This window comes from Carcharhinus amblyrhynchos, chromosome 8, assembly GCF_965287045.1.
Source record: "Carcharhinus amblyrhynchos chromosome 8, sCarAmb.v2.hapA, whole genome shotgun sequence".
In the NCBI taxonomy this organism is placed as follows: domain Eukaryota; kingdom Metazoa; phylum Chordata; class Chondrichthyes; order Carcharhiniformes; family Carcharhinidae; genus Carcharhinus; species Carcharhinus amblyrhynchos.
In genome coordinates, this window is record NC_137331.1 from 71,808,762 (window position 1) to 71,831,258 (window position 22,497).

At 41.7% G+C, this 22,497-nt stretch overlaps 1 protein-coding gene across 5 annotated transcripts in view; it reads right to left on the reverse strand.

The window, feature by feature from the left end:
* spidr (scaffold protein involved in DNA repair) overlaps nt 1–22,497 on the reverse strand; it is a 304,782-nt gene that overhangs the window by 200,245 nt on the left and 82,040 nt on the right. For all 5 annotated transcript variants that reach the window (XM_080194248.1, XM_080194245.1, XM_080194244.1 and 2 more), the window contains 2 exons: nt 19,490–19,746; nt 15,732–15,832 (listed from right to left, as the gene is read on the reverse strand). In XM_080194248.1, coding sequence (XP_080050374.1) covers nt 15,732–15,832; nt 19,490–19,746 — 358 coding nt within the window. The remainder of the gene's footprint in view (nt 1–15,731; nt 15,833–19,489; nt 19,747–22,497) is intronic.

The following is a 22,497-nucleotide window of genomic DNA, read 5'->3' on the forward strand; positions in this document are numbered from 1 at the left end:
AGGTCTTGCTGCAGCTGTATAGGGCATTGGTGAGGCTGCAGCTGGAGTGCTCTGTGCAGTTTTGGGCGCTGCACCTGCGCAAAGATATTTTGGCCTTGGAGGGAGTGCAGAGGAGGTTTACTAGGCTGATACCGGAGTTGAGGGGGTTGAGCTATGAGGAGAGGCTGAATAAACTAGGCTTGTACTCGTTAGAGTTTAGAAGAATGAGGGGAGATCTCATTGAGACGTATAAGATGATGAATGGGATAGGTAGGATAGAGGTGGAGAGACTCTTCCCGCTCAAAAAAGACAGTAGGACTAGGGGGCACAGCCTCAAGATAAAGGGGGGGCGGTTTAGAACGGAGTTGAGGAGGAACTTCTTCACTCAAAGGGTGGTGAATCTCTGGAATTCTCTGCCCGTTGAAGTGGTGGAGGCTGCCTCGCTAAATATTTTTAAGACGCGGGTTGATGGCTTTTTGATAAGAGAGGGGATTAAGGGTTATGGGGAGAGGGCGGGAAAGTGGAACTGAGCCACGACAGATCAGCCATGATCTTATTGAATGGCGGGGCAGGCTCGAAGGGCTAGATGGCCTACTCCTGCTCCTATTTCTTATGTTCTTATGTTCTTAAACCTCCTCTGCACTCTCTCCAAGGCCAAAATATCCTTGCGTAAATAAGGCGACCAAAACTGCACACAGTACTCCAGCTGTGGCCTCACCAATGCCCTATACAGCTGCAGCAAGATCTCCCTACTTTTATATTCAATCCCCCTCGCTATGAAGGCCAGCATCCCATTAGCCTTCCTGACCACCTGCTGCACCTGCAAGCTGGGTTTTTGCGACTCATGCACAAGGACTCCGAGGTCCCTCTGCACCGTCGCCTGCTGCAGTTTTTCGCCCCGTAAGTAATAGTCCTTCCTACCATTATTCCTACTAAAGTGGACCACCTCACACTTGCCAACATTAAATTCCATTTGCCATTTCCTGGCCCATTCGCCCAGCCTATCTAGATCCTTCTGCAGACTCTCCACACCCTTCCTTGTTATAATTAGGGGCAAAATGCATTTTGTGTAAAAGATATTATTTCCTGTATGGATTACACAGAACATGCTCCCATTTTCCGGAATTATTCAACATGGTACAGTATTTAGGACATCTGTTCTCTTATGTTAATTGTTTACACCTGGGACATTTGGTTAATTTGTCATGAGACTGTCGACAATAAAGAAACCTGACTTGACTTTGACAGGATTTAAACCTGGCGATGAAAAGAGGACGAGAATTGTGAAAGGCCCACCTATTTAGCTAAACAGCAAATACTGGAAACAGAAATAGAAAATATTAAAAGATATAGCACATTGAGGAAAGTCAACGTTTTGAGCAGAAATCTTCCTTAAAATGGAAAAGCAAAATATAAGCTTTTCAGCAGAATTAGGGAAAAGGAAGGTGAAACAATCAAAACTCAAATCAGAGAGGAAATAGAGTTAAATTGCCTGAACAAGGGCGTAGAAAGATGGGTGAGCAAATTTGCAGATGACACTGAAGTTGGTGGAGATGCGGACAGTGCGGAAGGATGTTATAGGTTACAGAGGGACACAGATAAGCTGCAGGGCTGGGCTGTGATGTGGCAAATGGAGTTTAATATGGGAAAATGTGAGGTGATTCACTTTGGAAGGAATAAGATAAATACAGAGTACTGGGCTAATGGTAAGTTACTTGGTAGTGTGGTTGAGCAGCGAGATCTCAGTGTCCATGTGCATAGATCCCTGAACATTGGCACCAGGTTGATAGGGTTGTTAAAAAAAGGTATATGGTGTGTCAGCTTTTATTGGTAGAGGAATTGAGCTTAGGAGCCATGAGGTCATGTTGCAGCTGTACAAAACTCTGGTGAGACTGCACTTGGGAGTATTGTGTACAGTTCTGGTCGCCGCATTCTGGGAAGGATGTGGAAGCATTGGGAAGGGTGCAGAGGAGATTTACCAGAATGTTGCCTAGTATGGTGGGAAGGTCTTATGAGGAAAGGCTGAGGCTGTTTTGTTACAGAGAAGATTAAGGGGTGACTTAATAGAGGCATACAAGATGATCAGAGGATTAGATAGGTGTGAACCTTTTTCCTTGGATGGAGATGGCTAGCACGAAGAGACATAGCTTTAAACTGAGGGGTGATAGATACAGGACAGATGTCAGAGGTAGGTTCTTTACTCACAGCATGTAGTAACAGCGTGGAATGTCCTGCCTGCAACAGTAGTGAATTCACCAACATTAAGAGCATTTAAATGGTCATTGGATAAACATATGGATGATATGGTCTCAGGTATAGTACCGGAAGATTGGAGGATAGCGAATGTTATCCCATTGTTTAAGAAGGGGAACAGAGACTTCCCCGGGAATTTTAGACCGGTGAGTCTTACTTCTGTTGTGGGCAAGGTTTTAGAAAAAATTATTAGGGATAGGATTTATAGTTATTTGGAGAGTAATGAATTGATTGGAGATAGTCAGCATGGTTTTGTAGCGGGTAGGTCGTGCCTTACTAACCTTATTGAGTTTTTTGAGAAAGTGACCAAAGAGGTGGATGGGGGTAAGGCAGTTGACGTGGTATATATGGATTTTAGTAAGGCGTTTGATAAGGTTCACCATGGTAGGCTTCTGCAGAAAATGCAGATGTATGGGATTGAGGGTAATCTAGGAAATTGGATCAGGAATTGGCTAGCAGATAGGAGACAGAGGGTGGTCGTTGATGGTAAATATTCGTCATGGAGTTCAGTTACGAGTGGTGTGCCTCAGGGATCTGTTTTGGGGCCACTGCTGTTTGTAATTTTTATAAATGATCTGGATGAGGGTATAGTTGGGTGGATTAGTAAATTTGCTGATGACACCAAAGTCGGAGGTGTGGTAGATTGTGAGGAAGGGTGTCGTAGTTTGCAGGGTGACTTAGACAGGTTGCAGAGCTGGGCCGAGAGGTGGCAGATGGAGTTTAATGCGGAGAAGTGTGAGGTAATTCACTTTGGTAGGAATAACAGATGTGTCGAGTATAGGGCTAACGGGAGGACTCTGAATAGTGTGGATGAACAGAGGGATCTAGGTGTATGTGTACATAGATCCCTGAAAGTTGGGAATCAAGTAGATAAGGTTGTTAAGAAGGCATACGGTGTCTTGGCGTTTATTGGTAGGGGGATTGAATTTAGGAGTCGCAGCGTCATGATGCAACTGTACACAACTCTGGTGCGGCCGCACTTGGAGTATTGTGTGCAGTTCTGGTCCCCACATTATAGGAAGGATGTGGAGGCTTTGGAGAGGGTGCAGAGGAGGTTTACCAGGATGTTGCCTGGTATGGAGGGGAGGTCCTATGAGGAGAGACTGAGGGATTTGGGGTTGTTTTCGCTAGAAAGAAGGCGGCTAAGAGGGGATCTTATTGAAACATATAAGATGATTAGAGGTTTAGATAGGGTGGATAGTGATAGCCTTTTTCCTCGGATGGAGAAAGCTAGCACGAGGGGGCATGGCTTTAAATTAAGGGGGGGTAGTTATAGAACATAGAACACTACAGCACAAACAGGCCCTTCGGCCCACGAGTTGCGCCGATCACATCAACACCTATCTATAACCCCCAATCCCATAAAACCCCATATACTCATCCAGAAGTCTTTTAAAAGACCCCAGCGAGTTCGCCTCCACCACCACTGACGGCAGCCGATTCCACTCACGCACCACCCTCTGAGTGAAAAACTTACCCCTAACATCACTTCTGTACTTTCCTCCCCGCACCTTAAATCTGTGTCCTCTCGTAGCGACCATTTCAACCCGGGGAAATAGCCTCTGAGAAAATTACCCTATCCATTCCTCTCAACATTTTATAAACCTCTATCAGGTCGCCTCTCAACCTTCGTCTCTCCAGGGAAAAGAGACCCAGCTCCCTCAACCTAACTTCATAAGGCATGCCTCCCAGTCCAGGCAACATCCTTGTAAATCTCCTCTGTACCCTTTCAATAGCTTCTACGTCTTTCCTATAGTGAGGCGACCAGAACTGCGCACAGTACTCCAAATGAGGCCTGACAAGGGTCTTATAAAGTTGCAGCATTACCTCCTGACTCCTAAACTCAATCCCTCGATTAATGAAGGCCAGTACACCATACGCTTTCTTGACCACCTCTTCCACCTGTGAGGCCGATTTAAGAGTCCTGTGGACCCGGACCCCAAGATCCTTCTGCTCTTCAACACTACTAAGACTCCTGCCCTTGATAGTGTACTCGTTCATCCCGTTGGTTCTGCCAAAATGGACGACTACGCATTTATCCGCGTTGAAGTCCATCTGCCACTTCTCCGCCCAGTCCTGCATCCTATTTATGTCCTGCTGCAACTTTTGACATCCTTCCAGACCATCCACAACACCACCGACCTTCGTGTCATCAGCGAACTTACTTACCCATCCCTCCACTTCCTCATCCAGGTCATTTATGAAAATGACAAACAGCAAGGGTCCTAGAACAGATCCCTGGGGCACTCCACTGGTGACTGACCTCCATTCAGAAAAAGACCAATCCACAACCACTCTCTGCCTTCTGCAGGCAAGCCAGTTCTGGATCCACAAGGCCAAAGGCCCTTGGATCCCATGCCCTCTCACCTTCTCAAGAAGTCTTGCATGGGGGACCTTATCAAACGCCTTGCTGAAGTCCATATACACCACGTCCACGGCACTTCCTTCGTCAATGTGTTCAGTCACATTATCGAAGAACTCAACTAGGCTTGTAAGGCACGACCTGCCCTTGACAAATCCATGCTGACTATTCCTGATCATGTCAAACCTCTCCAAATATAGGACGGATGTCAGGGGTAAGTTCTTTACCCAGAGGGTGGTGAGGGATTGGAATGCCCTGCCTGCTGCAGTTGTAAATGCGCCTAGTTTGGGGGCGTTTAAGAGATCCGTGGATAGGTTTATGGATGAAAAGGGATTGGTTTAGGTTAGAGGGTCATTGTTTTTTAACTGGTCGGCGCAACATCGTGGGCCAAAGGGCCTGTTCTGCGCTGTAATGTTCTATGTTCTATGATATCGGAATAGTACAGGTTAGATGGGCTTTAGATTGGTTTCACAGGTCGGCGCAACATCGAGGGCCAAAGGGCCTGTACTGCACTGTAATGTTCTATGAAATCTGCTGAAATTTAAGGCAAAGATTGGAGATAACAAATAACATCAAAAATTTCCAGTCCTGATGAAAGGCATCAAACCGAAACGTTAACTGTCTCTCTCTCCACAGATGTTGCTGAACACTTCAGAATTTTCTGTTTTCATTTCAAAAGAGTTGTTTTCTTCTTCGGCAGTCCCTCAGAATCAAAAGATGACTTGCTTTCAGTACATTTCAATTGGTTCTGAGATGGCTGATGAGTCCAATGCGCAATCTACAGACTATGTCACATGCAAGGCTTGAAGAGTTGAGCAGATGGGTTTGCTTGGAGATTTGTGTGCTCTCTCTGAAGTCACAACTTGGCTTCTGCATGTTTCTGGTGAAGTCACTTGATGTATTTGATGCATTTCAGAATTAACAGCCTTCAATTGGCAAGTGCGAGGTGGTCCACTTTGGTAGGAATAATGGTAGGAAGGACTATTACTTACGTGGCGAAAAACTGCAGCAGGCGACGGTGCAGAGGGACCTCGGGGTCCTTGTGCATGAGTCGCAAAAACCCAGCCTGCAGGTGCAGCAGGTGGTCAGGAAGGCTAATGGGATGCTGGCCTTCATAGCGAGGGGGATTGAATATAGAAGTAGGGAGGTCTTGCTGCGGCTGTATAGGGCATTGGTGAGGCCGCAGCTGGAGTACTGTGTGCAGTTTTGGGCGCCGCACTTACGCAAGGATATTTTGGCCTTGGAGGGAGTGCAGAGGAGGTTTATTAGGCTGATGCCGGAGTTGAGGGGGTTGAGCTATGAGGAGAGGCTGAATAAACTAGGCTTGTACTTGTTAGAGTTTAGAAGAATGAGGGGAGATCTCATTGAGACATATAAGATGATGAATGGGATGGATAGGATAGAGGTGGAGAGACTCTTCCCACTCAGAAAGGACAGTAGGACTAGGGGGCACAGCCTCAAGATAAAGGGGGGAGCGGTTTAGAACGGAGTTGAGGAGGAACTTCTTCACTCAAAGGGTGGTGAATCTCTGGAATTCTCTGCCCGTTGAGGTGGTGGAGGCTGCCTCGCTAAATATTTTTAAGACGCGGGTTGATGCGTTTTTGATAAGCGAGGGGATTAAGGGGTATGGGGAGAGGGCGGGAATGTGGAACTGAGCCACGACAGATCAGCCATGATCTTATTGAATGGCGGGGCAGGCTCAAAGGGCTAGATGGCCTACTCCTGCTCCTATTTCTTATGTTCTTATGATTGTTCACAAAGCAGGGACTCCCACGAGTTGACAGTTTGATGTCTTGAGGACATCTCTAAAGCATTTCCGCAGTTCTCCTCAGAATCTTCTGTTCTACTCAAAAGTTGTCTGCAGCAGGTGTGTCAGGAGTCCAGCATCAGGCATACGACCAATATGCTCTGCTCAGTGGAACTGGTTGTGACCGATTGTAACCTCAATGCTGTGTGGGTTGGCTTGCTGCTGCTGGACCACTTTTCTTACCACCAGATTAGGATGATCTTGCAAAGTCACTGCTGGTGGTAATGCACCAAAGCTTTGAACAGTCCAAGTCTCCTAAGTATATAGGACTACAGGATCACTATTGTCTGGTAAACCACAACCTTAAGCTCATGTTTGAGACCCTGGCCCTGAAATAATCTTTTCCTTGTCAGCCAAAGGGTGAGTTGGCAGGTTTTAGGCAATGACAAATTTTGTTGTCTATATCTGCCTCTGTCAACAGAAGGCTCTCAACATAAGGCTCCCAAGATTCAGAAACTTGACATTGATCATAATCAATGGATCAGGTGTCTTACTGTAAGATTAGAGACTGCAGTATGCAGATTGCACAAATGTGCGAGTTTACTTAGAAACTGAGGTCACTGGCAATGTCTTCTCTGAAGAATACTAGAAAATGGGCCTTTCATCAAGCACTCCGAAAACTATCTCCTGCAATCTTGGTGAAAACTGGGACCAAACAGGTCTTTGTCATTGCAACAATTCCCTCCTCCATTTTCCTTGCTGCACTGTTGTATTTCACTCCTCCAAATTACCCACAGGTGTAGAAATATTCTAAAGGCTAAAGAACTTACGCCACTTTTCAAACCCCAAAAAAATTAAAAAGGGTAATACTTCGTTAATTGAATAAAAATAGTAAATAATATAAAATTGTTAAAACGGTGAGAGGCAAATGGGGAAAAGCACTGATGCCTCCAAGATGTAGGCCTAAAGCAATGGCTACAATGCTGAAAAATGGAGCATAAATGTTGGTTTGAAGTCTGTTTCAGAGGACTGCAAAGCACCCAAAGTAGTTTGTATTGAGCTTTGTTGCCCTAGTTCAAGATACCACATGATGCCCGAACACAAAAAGTCTCCAGGAAGACAAAACCACGGTGCCATGCCAGGAACCAGAAATATAGACCGATTATATGGTTAATAATAGCATTTAGTTTTAAACAAGTTAAAATTGTTTGCATCTGTAAACTTCTGGGCTGAGTGATAATATTTGCTATTTCAAATAATTTAATGGTAGTATAGAACTAAATTAAATGCAGTAAGCAGATTATTACAAGTGAAGTAATTACTCAGACGAAGAGTCATCCTGACTCAAATTGTTGGCTCTATTCTCTCTCCATAGATGCTATCAGATCTGCTAAGATTTTCTAGCATTTTCTGTGTTTGTGTTCTAATTACATAATGTTGCAAGGATAGAATACAGACAAAGTTCAGCTGTCAAATGACAGGGGATGAAGTCTGCAAATGAGAACTGTTGAGGAACTGCAGGGTTATATAAAGATGAAAAAAATTAAAACAATTTCTATAAAGTAAAACTTTTCCTTTTTTCCAATAAATCTAAATTTTGCAGCCTGACCATAGCTATTTCTTTAATGAACTATTCAAACTTTCGTTACTATTTGTTTTGGAAGCATCTTGAATTTTAATTCCTTTCCCCACATAAACAAATCATTCCCAAACTGTGCACTGATCAAGACTTGAAGAAGCTGAAATACATTCAGTTCCCAGATCTCTGTCAATGCTGCTCTGGAGTTGGCAACATTTGCTCTGCTGCACCTACTAATTTTTCTTGCTTTTTTGCTGAAGAAGTATTCAGCATCACCTTGTCTGAATGGGGACATGAAACCTCTACCTGGCCACTAAGCTACTATATTTTGCTGAAGCACCCAAACGTTTGTTGTTTTAACATTATTTTCCTATTAAGTATTGCTCACTGAGTCCAAATCAAAGAGGTTAATCATAAAGTTGCATTACCATAGAACATTACAGCACAGAAACAGGCCTTTTGGCCCTTCTCGGCTGCGCCAAACCCTTTTTCTGCCTCGTCCCACTAACCTGCATCTGGACCATATCCCTCCACACCTCTCATCCATGCACCTGTCCAAGTTTTTCTTGAATGTTAAAAGTGAGCCCGCTTTCACCGCTTCATCTGGCAGCTCATTCCACACTCCCACCACTCTCTGTGTGAAGAAGCCCCCCCCTAATATTCCCTTTAAACTTTCCTCCCTTCACCCTTAACCCATGTCCTCTAGTTTTTTTCTCCCCTACCCTCAGTGGAAAAAGCCTGCTGGCATTCACTCTATCTATACCCATCATAATTTTATCCACCTCTATCAAACCTCCCTCATTCTTCAGCGTTCCAGGGAATAAAGTCTTAACCTATTCAACCTTTCTCTGTAACTCAGTTTCTGAAGTCCCAGAAACATCCTTGTAAACCTTCTCTGCACCCTTTCAACCTTATTAATATCCTTCCTGTAATTAGGTGACCAAAACTGCACACAATACTCTAAATTCGGCCTCACCATGTCTTATACAACCCTCACCATAACATTCCAACTCTTATGCTCAATACTTTGATTTATAGAGGCCAATGTTCCAAAAGCACTCTTTACGACCCTAACTACCTGTGATGCCACTTTTAGGGAATTATGTATCTGTATTCCCAAATCTCAATGTTCTACTGCACTCTTCAGTGTCCTACCATTTACCTTGTATGTTCTACCTTGGTTTGTCCTTCCGATGTGCAATACCTCATACTTGTCTGCATTAAACTCCATTTCCATTTTTCAGCCCATTTTTCTAGCTGGCCCAAATCCCTCTGCAAGCTTTGAAAACCTTCCTCATTGTCCACTACACCTCCAATCTTTGTATCATCAGCAAAGTTGCTGATCCAATTTACCACATTATCATCCAGATCATTGATATAGATGACAAACAACAATGGATCCAGCACTGATCCCTATGGCACTTTAAAAGTCACTTCTTTTTACAATTACAAAGCAGACGATAATTCAGCTCAAAGTCACTGGTTCACGAAGCATACAAAATGTATTATCACATACACAATGCTAATTTATTGCTATTGTTAGGTGGGAAGGGAGGAATGGAGGGATGAGGAAAAGAGACTGTTATGGATATAAATATTGAACCACGTACAAATTGTAATTTTGGGTGTTTATCCATAATGTTTCTGCCATAAGCTCTTCAAAGTTAATTTAAGTTGTTACCACTGCAAGTCAAGACTTGACAAGAATGTGCTGGCAAGTTGCACATTTGTTGCACATTTTGTTCTGAAAGTAGAAAAATACAAACTATACTGGAACAAGTTACAGTGGAATGCTGCAAGTTATCAGATGGCAAAGTTCATGTTTTTCTGGCAATTGGACAGGACTTTATCATCTTCTTTTCAATGAGGCACATGCATGAACTCATAACTTCTGAAAACTGAATTTTCCAATAGTACTAATATTTATGCGCAGAAGACGTATTATGACACAGCAGTATGTAAGAGAAACGTCCCACAATTTCTGAAAAAATAAATATGTCTTAACAAGATCATGGGCTCAACATATTTCTAGAGATTTTTTGTTGTGTTATCAGATTTTTCTCACTTTCACAAACAACTCCACTTATCCTAATGTTATTTTGCTGCAAGCCACATTTCTCAGTTTCCAGAGACCTTTTCTGCCTTTTCCTATATGATGCATCACCTATAGTTGAGAACAGGCAATCTGGTGAGCTTGCTTGAGGAAGTGTGTCTTCCACCATTCCTTGGAGGGATGTGGCAGGCCTCTCCATCATAACTTTGGCAAAGTTAAGTGCTCCACTCCTCAATACTGTGTACTACTGTTTTAACATGCAATGGCACCTTGTCACCAAGAACTCACTTTAGAGCAAATGCCTAATTATCAAATTCAGAAGGGAAAGGAAAATCACAGAAATCATTTAAAATTATAAATTATTTTTGTTAACTTGGCTTTAAAATGACATTTTTCTCCACCCATTTATGTGGTCCAGTCCTGACACTCTCCATGAGACTTCTCATGCTCCATCTTTCCTGTTACAATCTCACAGGCTCCCACAGCTACCTGAATTAGTTCTTTCAACCCACATCTTGTAAATAGACCAGTCCATTCTCTAAGTATCTGTCTGCTCTGATGACTTCACCTTCAGCAGCAAAACTGCTTTTATCCTCTAAAGTATCCTCTCAGCTGTAACCAATTGCATCCCAACTTCATCAGCTACATTTCCAACTCTTTGACTCCTGCACAACAATAGCTTGTGCTCACTTCCCTTCTTACTAGGCTTTGCATCAGTCAGACAATAATATTTGAAGCGTGAATGTTGGCCAAGATATAACTTCCTCCTATGCTATCTCTTACTTCAACAGGATTAAGCAGATAAAACCTTGATTTTAAGTTTCATCTGAGGGATGTGAACTTTGACAATGCAACCCACTCTCAGGACTGCATTGATATGTCAGCTTATAGGTTGAGAGTTCAAACCTTGAAGTGGAAATTAGGCTTTAACTTGCTGATTTTAGAGTTATTACATGAAATTGACAATTAGAGAATCTCACATTTCTCCTAAGCAACATTTAGCTTTCTCTCCTGTCTTTTCAGTAACAGATTTCTGTTTGAGAATCAGGAAAGTAGGTTTTCACTGTGGGTGCAGGCCCTGTGGTATGGATTTTTGTGGAGTTGTGAAGACACTGAAAACATTCCAAAGTGGCTGGAAGTCCCACCCGATTTCTGATAGATCATACTTTTGCCAGCAGGACATGTTACCTTCATATTTCCAGCTTCAGCCATTTGTAGATACTTACATCATTTTGTACATTGTGTCTTCTCATAATTTAATACATCCTTCACATTTCAAATTTGTTGTTATCTTTTCAATAAAAGCTATGGGGCGACATAGTGGCAATAGGGCACATAGTGGCCTAAGACAATGAAGGGGCTAGACAGGGTAGAGTCAGAGAGATTATTTCCACTTAGGAAGGAAACAAGAACTAGGGGGCACAACCTCAAAATAAGAGGGAGTCGATTTAGAACAGAGTTGAGGAGAAACTTCTTGTCTCAGAGGGTAGTGAATCTTTTCTCTGCCCATTGAAGCAGTGGAGGCTACATCATTAAATGTGTTTAAGTCACGGGTAGATAATTTCCTTATTGTTCAGAAATCTAAGGGTTATGGGGAGCTGGCGGGTAAGTGGAACTGAACCACTATCAGATCAGCCATGATCTTATTGAATGGTGGGGCAGGCTCGAAGGGCTAGATGGCCTACTCCTGCTCCTATTTCTTATGTTCTTATGGCACAGTGGTTAGCACTGCTGCCTCACAGTGTCAGGAACCTGGGTTTGAACCAGCTTTGGGTCACTGTCTGTGTGGAGTCTGCGTGGGTTTCTTCCAGGTGCTTTGGTTTCCTCCCACAGTGTGAAATACATGCTAGTTAGGTGCACTGGCGATGCTAAATTCTCCCACAATGTATCTACCTGAGTGTGGCGATTTTCACAGTAACTTCATTGCAATGTTAATGTAAGCCTACTTGTGAAACAGATGAACTTGTAAAAAACTTGAAAAGCTTGACGGGATTTCACAATTACTTAAATCTTCTTCTATTCCATCTTTAACTACCCATCTGACATTAAGACCCGAATGATCCAAGTGTTTCTCAAAATTAATGACAGGACAGGAAAACCAAAGTTGTCTTCTTTTGTGTCCATCAGCACTTTTGTCCTATACTTCAACAATCTTACCAATTCCGTCTCTTCAGGCTATGACACAAAGTACAGAACTTCAGCATACTAATCAATTCCAAGTATACTTTCCTCCATTACACTGATTTAATTAATTTTGCTCTGCACAAAGTACATCAAAAGTCAGTCAAACTGATACTGTTGATTGAGTTCAACATTTCAGCTCTTCCAAAACTCCGCTGCCAGTATTGTAACTCGTAGAAAGCCCGTTTCACTCATAACCCTACACTTGCTCTCAGTCCAACAACATGCCTTTAAGTTAAAATTCCTCCCAACACTACAACGACCTTCAGAATCACAAATTCCTACAAACTCACTGCTATTCTAATTCTCACCTCTTGAGCATTTCCAATTTCCTTTACCATCATTGCTTCAGCTGTTCCAATTCTAGCATCTGGATGCACTCTTTCCAAGCCTTTCTTCTTCACCTGTCTCTCCTCCTTTACGATGTTCCATAAAATCTATCTTTTTGACCTAGCTTTTTGTCACTTGCCTAAGACTTCATGGCAAATTTTGCCTGATACTAAGTCCTGTAAAGCATATTGTGACGTTTAAACGACATTAATGGTTTTACATAAATGCAAATTGTTGCTATTGCTTGCAGACACGCATATCTAGGAATTTAAATCACCAAGCATAGCAGAATAACAGAAATAAATGACATGCATCTTCTTACTAATAAGGAACAGAATAATGTAATCAAGATAGTCATAGCATAGGTAGCAACTGATGGACACCATGGGCAAAATTTAATGCCCTCCTCTTGAGACTTTTTTGGAGGCAGAGGTATTTAATTGGGTGGCAGTGTGTCAGTTGGGACCTTGTCGCCTTCCTTCCTCTGACCTGATTAAGTCTGGAGCAGAAGGCTCATGGAGGGCCTTCATGCCCTGACAGCAATTCAGGCCCTTATTGTCCACTAAAGGGCCTCATTCAACCTTCACTGGCTGAATAGTGACCATGATGTGGAGATGCCGGTGTTGGACTGGGGTAAACACAGTAAGAAGTTTCACTTACCTGATGAAGTGGCAGCGCTCCAAAAGCTAGCTAAATAAACCTTTGGGCTTTCACCTGGTGTTGTGAGACTTCTTACTGTGAATAGTCACCATGCAGGGAGTTAAAAAGCAAACCTTGCCATGTCCACTTTCAGGCTCCAAAGCCCATTGGCTGCAATTCCCACCTTTCACCATCATCTTGCCCTAACTCACCTGTGGCCTGCATCCCTCAATAATGCTGAGTCACAGATGGATGCACTGCTGTCAAACTGCCACTGCTCCTGGCATGGTGATATTGTGATTAGCACTGCTGCATCACAGCGCCAGGGACCTGGGTTCAATTCCAGCCTCAGGTGATCATCTGTGTGGAATTTGTACGTTCTCTCTGCATCTTCGTGGGTTTTTTTTCCAGGTGCTCCAGTTTCCTCCTACAGTCCAAAGATGTGCAGCTTCAGTGGATTGGCCATGCTCAAGAGTCTCTCACTGTCCAAAGATGCGAAGGTTAGATGAATTAGCCATGATTACAGGGATAGGGTGGGGCAGAGGGCTTGCATAAGATACTTTGTCAGATAGCCGGTGCAAACCTGATGGGCTGAATGGCCTCTCCCTGCACTGCAGGGATTCTATGATGCTGCCTGCAACAAAGAACTGCCTGTCTCCGACTAGCTAGCAGCTCTCGGAAGATGGCATTTCCCTGTACCCCACTTTTGATAAGATAGATGCTGCTGTCTACTTAAGTGCCTAACTGATAATTAACATGGCAGACCTTCCCCAAACGAATGAAGTAAGACTCTCTAACTGACAGGCAAGAACTCCACTGGCTGCAGTAAATTCCACCCACATGTCCATTACTGCGTTATTGGGTGGTCGTTCATTATTTGAGCAAAAAGCCACCTGTTGAGTTGAACAATTTGAATATATCAGTTAATTATGGTTTTGACCTATCTTCAACAAGCACAGAGGAAAAGCATGTTTAGGCACCAACGTAATTCTGATAAACGACTATTAACATATACTTAGTCTCATTTGAACAGTGCTTATCTATTGATTGAAATATTTACAGGAAAAATATTCAAAGCAGCTGGTTTCTGTTTAATCCTTTCATGAATTGGTCCCAAATTGCTGCACTACCTTTAATAACTTGCTGCATGATTTGCAGATGTAAGCAATAAAGAATAAATCTGTTTGATTGGCTCACTGCGAAATCATATCTGATACAGCTGATATTAATCATCTTATCAAGCGATGATGAGAGCATGGAATAGAAATCCTACTTGAAATCCAGAAAGCAATAATTGTTGTTTAACGAGAGCACGTGACCATAGACATTCTGGCTGATCAACAGGAACCAATTTTTGTGTTGATACAAGAAAATTAGTTGGGTTTGTCTGAGCTGCAGCTATGCTACACGCAAGACCAATCCAATGGCAGTGGAAACTTTGGTTCTTCAAACAAAATTCTGATTTTGTACTGAGTTTTATTGAAGCGAATCCACGACCAATTCATCATTGTTAAGCACTCAGGACCATTTTCTTAATGCCAAGTATATTTTGTTACCAGCTGTAGCCGTTTCATCTAAACTGTTCAAAGTAGACTGTTATTTCTATAGCACATGATCATAAAAGACTGACATACAATCAATTATTGTGAAGTACAATGACTGTTGTCATGCATTAACACACCCATCTGCACACAGGAAGACCTCACAAACAGCAATACAATGATAATTATGTCTTTTGTGGAAGAAGGAACATTGGATGGCATACCATAGAATTTGGTGCTCTGCTCCAAAGAGTATCATTGGATCTCCAATAGCCCCTTAACCACTGCAACAGGTAAAAGGGCCTTCTTTAATGGCATTTCAGAAAATTCAGTTTTAGTCCAGTAGATTCTTAAATCGTGATGTTTGTCTCATACTTCGGCAAATTCTAATTCTTACAATTACTGCCAACTACATCAAGTTGGCATTCTAACAAAGTTCCATGTTATTTTCAATTCATTAAACTATGTTTAGAATTGATGTGTTCAACAACATTATCAATGCTGAACACCCTCTATGAATAAGCTGGAATTTCCACCGACCAGAAACTGAACCAGACCAGTCATATAAATGATGTGACTATAAGAACAGGTCAGAGGCTGGGGAATTCTGGGAATGGTATCTCATCTCCTGACTCCCCAAAGCCTGTCCACCATGTACAAGACACAAGTCAGCAGTGTAATGGAATACTATCTAATTGCCTGCAGCTACAACACTCAAAACCATCCAGAACAAGTTCCCCTCCAAGTCACACACCATCATGACTTGAAACTACATCACCGTTCTTTCACTGTTGCTGGGGCAAATTCCCAGAACTTCGTCTTTCAGAATACTGTGGGTGTATATGTACCAGATGGATCGCAGATGTTCAAGCCGGTGGCTCACTGCCACCTTCTCAAGGGCAATTAAGAACGAAGAACAGATGTTGGTCTGGTCATCAATGCCCATATTCCATGAAAAAAAAGAAATAATACTGACCACAGTTCCTGTACATAAATGTTTGAAAAAGTAGGTTTGTACAGTGATTCTGATATAAAGATTATTTCTTTAATTGGTACAAGAATCCTACCTGCATGAATTTTAGAATCAGTTAGAGATTGATGCCTCCAAAAGTTGATGGCGGACCTCTCTCTGCATTGTAATCTGTTTAACCTCTCTGCTAATCCTCCCCTGCAGTGAATAAAATAAACTAGTTAGATTTATCCTAAATTTCAGATATTTGAATCTTAATACTCAGTTACAGACCACAACATTTTAAAGAGGTCTAAATTTAACATTCTGATAATATAGGCAGTCAACATTCAACTAGAAAGAAAGACTGATTTATGACAAGATCCATTCAATCTGTTACGTTCATGCTGACGACAAAAGTTCATCCAGAGTAATCCCACTTTCCAACTTTTGATCCATAACCCTGTAGGTTACAGCATGCCAAGCGCATATCTCATGGTTGTTTTTAATGCAATGAAGGTTGTTGCCTCTATCAATCTTTCAGGTAGTGTGAAAAAAATTACTGAACTCCCAATTAATCCTTCTATTAATTTCTTAAATCTATGCCTCTGGTTACTGAACTTTCTGCTGGTGGAAATTTGTCCTTTCTTATTCACTATTTTCCCCCTCATGAATTTGTACAGCTCAATTATAACTCTCCTAACCTCCTATGTTGCAAAAAAAAACACCAACTGAGCCAATCATTTCTCGTAGTTTAAATTCTCCTTTGCTAGAAACTTTCTTGTAAAACTCATCTGTACCCACTGTAGTGCAATCATGTTCTTCCCGTAATTTGATGGCCAGAACTGCAAGCAGCATTCTCTAACAGAATTCTGGCATAAAGACAACAAAATAGCATGCTCTGTTAACAACCTTTGTTGCCTGTCCTGTTTCCTGCAGGGATTTGGCATGATGGAGCATAAGCAATGTAGGAGAGAGCAAGAATTCACTGTGAGACAGATGAAGAGGAGCAAGAACACAATGGGGCATAAAGCACCTAACCAGGAGCCACTCTGTGGGTTCTGAGTCTGCTTACGGAAAGTAAAATCAGGTGTGATACCACTGTGAAGACTGGCTGATGTGTATTTCCTATTTATCTTAACTAAATTAGGGGATAAACTGGTGAATCTTGTACTTACTTTTTATAAGGCAAGTTTTTTTACTACTAATAAGATGAATTAAGTATTAGTAGGGTTTAGCCATATCAGCAAGTTCATTGTTTTGGTAAAATGCATTAATAGAAATAGGTTTACTAATATAGGTAAAGGTTTATTCGCATTAATAAGCTTTAATAGCAGTAGTAAGGATAATTAACGAATAGATAAAGGAATGGCAGTGCTGCTACATCCTCTAAAGTGCATATCCTGATCAATATGGCAAGTCCAGGATACTTCCCATGTTAGTTGCCGCAGCTCGTGCTTCAGATTTCAGAATTTTAGCAGCAGCTGGCATTACTGCATTCTGTGAGGTTGAAAGATTCATAGATAGCTCGTGTAGACATTGTTACCTCTTGGCTTAACAGCATGCAGGGAGTGAGGGAATGGATGACCACCAATCAGTCAAGTAGAGAGGCCAGTAGTATATAAGATGCCTAAGTGCATCCTACTTTCTCAAGTTCTGAATGCTGAAGAGGGCTATGGCTCATTTGGTGAGTGCAGCTAGAGCCAAGTCCATGGCACCATGGGTTCCTGTATGGAATGGGTGGGTGGGTGAAGGACTGGAAGAGCAGTAGTGATAGTAAATTGAACAGTTAGGAGAATAGACAGTTTTGTGCAATATTACACAGAGAATGGGGAGGGGAAAGGGAGGGGAAGGGATGTCTGTCTTGTATGGATGCATCTTAACCGGGGAAGCCAAATAAAAGGGACACATCAGCAATATGCGCGTGTATTCTAGCCAATTCACTGCCAAAGAACAAAGATAAGCAATATATTCCTTTGGATACTGCAACTTGGTTAAGTGCAGATTCAACCTTATGAATAGGGAGAGTGTTCCATAAAACAAGTTACAATATCATTGAATCCAGTTGTCATTTTTTTTTCCTTCTAGACAAGTGACCAATCTGTACAAGTGGTTTTATGCCCCACCAAATTTTAACATTCTGACCCACAGTGCTATACCGCAGTGTGACACAAAAATACTGCTACAATGTGATAACATTAAGAAATACAATGTCGAGTTATGCTTTGTAGCTTGGAAATCTTTTTCATCTGTCTGCAAGCTTGTGATGGAGGGTCCTTTAGTCTCACAGTCAGAATGTAGACTGCCTATATCACTATTTGATATTCACAGGGAAACATGGAATGTGAATAGTATAACAAACTGCAAACCCAATATTAGAAGAAGTCAGTCAGGCTCATCTGGAAGTACAAAACACAGCCCCCATGTGTCAGATCCCACAAATCAAATTGTTAATGCCTCCCTTCAAATAGCATTCAGATAAATCACTTATAAACAAGTTAAGATTTCTACTTGTACCATTTCTAGCTATGAGTTTCAACATTAAAAACTGGAAATGCCTGAAACATAAGACTGGTTTGTTTGCACTTAAAAGGCCAACATTTTTGAATGCCCTTTCGAATTCTCAGATTTTGTTTTGATGATATGAATTCACCCATACCCTTTCTAAAACTACATAGAAATAGAAATGGCTTACTTAAAATAGCTAAATCAGTATATTCTCAATCCAAGTAAACGCCAGTCTGCCTTGGAGTTATCATAAGGTCCAGAGAAAAGGGATGAGGACAGGTGCGAGAGTCAGATTTGCATTACAGAATGCGCTGCTGGTTTGGACATATTTTAAAAGGCTTAATTTCATAAATGAACAGAATGCATCTGCAATTCAAATTAAATGTCATGGACTCTATAAAGGGGGTATCAACATCCTTGCACCTAATTTTAATTTTCGTACTTAAATTATCCATGATCCTTCCAGGAGACATCATTTGCAATTTGTATTACAGTATGCGCGAAAATATAAAGAAATTGAAGCATCAAACAAAAGCATTTTATGGACATGGACACACCCTCAAACCTGAAAGAAAATAAACTTGCAACTTTAGCACCCTCTTCGGTGATTTCTGAGCTTATCACTTCCGCATTTTCAGTTTAATTCCTTCTATTCACACATCATGAGAACTGTTTTCAAAACTGTTGGGCTTTTGTTGGAATTGGTTCAATTTTGTTTTGAACCGGTTAATTGGCTTTTTCTGCTTTTAGCTTAGCATGTATAATTAGCTCAACGTTAAGAAATCTTCTGTAAATTTATTCAGAATATAAAGTAATCCTCAATAATCAGACAACATAGATTTAAAGTGATTGGCAGAAGGATTAGAGGGGAGTTGAGGAGGTGTGTTATATCCCCGGAGGTTCTGGAGCCCACTTCTTAAAAGAGTGATTGAGGTAGCAACACTCACCGCATTTAAAAAACACTTGGACATGCACTTTAAAGTGCCATAACTACAAGGCAATAGATCATGAGCTGGAAAGGGATTTTAGACTGGATAGCGCAAACATGATGTGACGAACGCCTCCTTCAGTATTTTAAATTTCAATAATTCTATCATTTTTTGAAAATGCATAGTGGAAGTGTGAAATATTATTTGGTACAACTGAAATTTATTCCAGAAGGGAGAGCCTATTGTGACTTTTATAGGAATACTTAGTATAACCAACGCATCTGATATTTCTCAGTAACCTGCTATAAAGGTTATGAAATGTATAAAACATTTGAATAGAAATTGCAAAATTACTGTAAATTACTGAAAAAAGCATGATTGATAAATCTTGAGCACGTGCGTCATCCAACAAAAGGTACAAATTGGCATCCTGGCTCACCTTACAAATTTCTTCCTCTTTTTGGCAGAATCTTCTGGGGTTTTAAACTGTTTTCTCTTTTGCTTCTCAGGTGTCTGTAGAAATGCTTGTGCACTTTTCAGCCAATCACTCGCTGATCTAACAGAAGTCTTGCCACGTTCAGATCCACAAGTAGATATAGTCGGTTGTGCAGAAATAGATGGAATGGGCTTTGAACACAGCTCAATTTCTTTTATGGTTTCATTATCAGATGAAAACTCCAAAATATCTTCGGTTGTCTAGAACAAGATAGATTCAAATTGTTTACACAGCAGTATATTTTAAATCTATCTTTGTGCTAGTCAAGGAAAGGATCAGGTAAAGAAACTGATCAATTATAATCGTTAAAAAAAAACCTCTTTCTATACTCTACAGTCCTCAGTACCATTCACAACTCAGAAGCACGCTCACTTATAGCAAGGCCTGTTTCAGGCTGTTAAATGGCAAATAACACTCACGCCACACAAGTGCCAGACAATGGTCATCTACAGCAAAGTTTAACCACCTCTTCTTAATGCTCAATGGCAATACCATCACAGAGATCCAATTATCATCAATACCCAGGGTGGGAATTCCACTGACCTGAAACTTCTGTGAGCCAACCAGGGGCTGGGAATTCTGCAGCATGCAACTTGCCTCCTAACTCTCTAAACCTGTCTGCCATCTACTAGGCACAAGTCCAAACTGTGATGGAACACTTCTCACTTGCCTGGATGAATGGGCTCCAACAACACTCAGCAAGCTAGATACCATTCAGAACAAGCAGCCCACTTGATATGCAACCCACAGCGCCTTAAAGATTCACATCCTCCACCATCAGCTTAGGGTAACATAAGTATGATAACATCTACAAGATGCAGTGCAGCAACACCCAAACTCACCTTCAACAGGGGTGTCAAAATATGCAACCTGTATCACTGAGAATAACAAGTGCCGCAGATGCAGAGGAACACCACCATCTGCAAGTTTCCCTCCCAGCCACACACCATCCTCACTTGGAACTACATTTCTGTTCCTTCACTGTCATTGAGTCAAAATCCTGGACCCCCTTCCTAACAGCACAATACGTGTACCTACAACAGATAGACTGAAATTGAACAAGAAGGCAGCTCACCACAAGCAACTTAAGGAAATTAGAAATACGCAACAAAGGTTTATATTGCCAGCGACCCTCAACTCCATTGAAAAAACTGAATGTACTTTCAATTGTCTTCTCCGCTTTTAATACCCTTGTAGGAGAGTTCAAGGGCACTACCGCTCACTGCATCAAAGCTTTATTCCTCATAGCTGCCTTACATCGCTTTCCTGAAACATATCTCTGCATCCTTAAACTTTTTCCATCAATTAATGGGAATAGCTTTGCCTTGCCCACTTTATTTAAACCTAGCATTAATCTTGTATGTCTCTATCAAATTTTCCTTTGAGAACAACCTGGCTTCTCCAACCTAACCTTGTAGTTGAACTCCCTCACTCTGAAACAATTCAGGTAAATCCTCTTTGGGACAGGCGGTGATGCTAGTGGTACTGTCACTGGACTAGTAATCCAGAGATTCAAGGTAATGTTCTGGGAACCCAGGGGTTCGAATCACATCACGGCAGAAGGTGAAATTTGAATTCAATAAAAATCTGGAATTAAAAATTTAGGGATGACTATGAAGCCATTGTCGATTGTCATGAAAACCTATCACGTTCACTAATTTCCTTTAGGGAAGGAAATCTGCCAGCCTTACCTTATCTGGCCTACATTTGACTCGAAACCCACAGCAATGTGATTGACTGTTAAATGCCCTCAGGGATGGACAATAAATGCTGGCCTAGCAAATGACACCCACATCCCATGAACAAATAAATAAATAAAACTAAAACTGTTAAGCGCCTTCACATCCTTCCAAAAGTGTGGTTACCAAATTGGGACTAACACTCCAGTTATGGCTTACCAAAGCTTTAAAGGTTCAGCACAACTTTCTTGCCACTGCACTCAACACCTTGACTCCCAGAAAACAAAGAACATTTCTGCTTTTTTTCTACAATACCAACCATCTCCTTACTCATTTTGCATGCCTCCCCAACCTCACCTCAATTAAGTGCAAAGAGCTGAAGCCATCTTTGTCACAAAGAATGAGATCACTAGAAAAACTGAAATGGAGAGAACACAATAACTAAGAATAAATGAGATGGCCCCTCGAGTCCGCTCCACTTTTCAATATGATCATGACCTATCATCAAACTTAACTCCACTTTCTCACGCGCTCTTCATATCCCCTGATTCCCTGAAACTCCAAAAATTCGTCTACATCAGCCTTGCATATATTCAACAATGCAGCATCTATGACTGTTGGGATAGAGAATTCCAAAGATTCACAATACTTTGAGTGAAATAATTTCTAATTTCAGTCCTAAAGGATCATCCTTTGATTCTGAGACTGTGTCTCTATGTTCGAGACACTCCAGTCTGATGAAACAACCTCTGTTTACCTTACTAAGCCCTTCAGAATCTTCTTGGTTTCAATGTGGATGCTTCTCTTTCTTCTAAATTCCAGTGAGTACAGGTCCAACTTAGTCAGCATCTCATCACAGAGCAACCCAGAGAGCAATCTCACGAGCCTTCTGATGTACAGCCTTCAATGCAAGCATATCCATCCTTAAGTATGGAAATCAAAGCTGTACAAAGTACCCCAGGGCGAGGGTTGAATTTTATGAGCCTCGGCAGTGAGCGGGAATCTGTTCTGGAAGTTAATGGAATGCCAACTCCCACCTCTGCCTTTGTAAGACCTCAAATAATGCGCTTAATGGCCAATTAATGGCTGCCTAGTGGGGAGCTGGTCAACAATTTCAGAGGATGATGGGCGGCACATCCAGTCAGCTAATGCAGGCGGGATCCAAAAGGGAAAACGCTGGAAAATCTTAGTAGGTCTGGCAGCATCTGCAAGGAGAAAAAAGAGCTGATGTTTTCGAGTCCAGATGGCTCTTTGTCAAAGCTTTGACAAAGG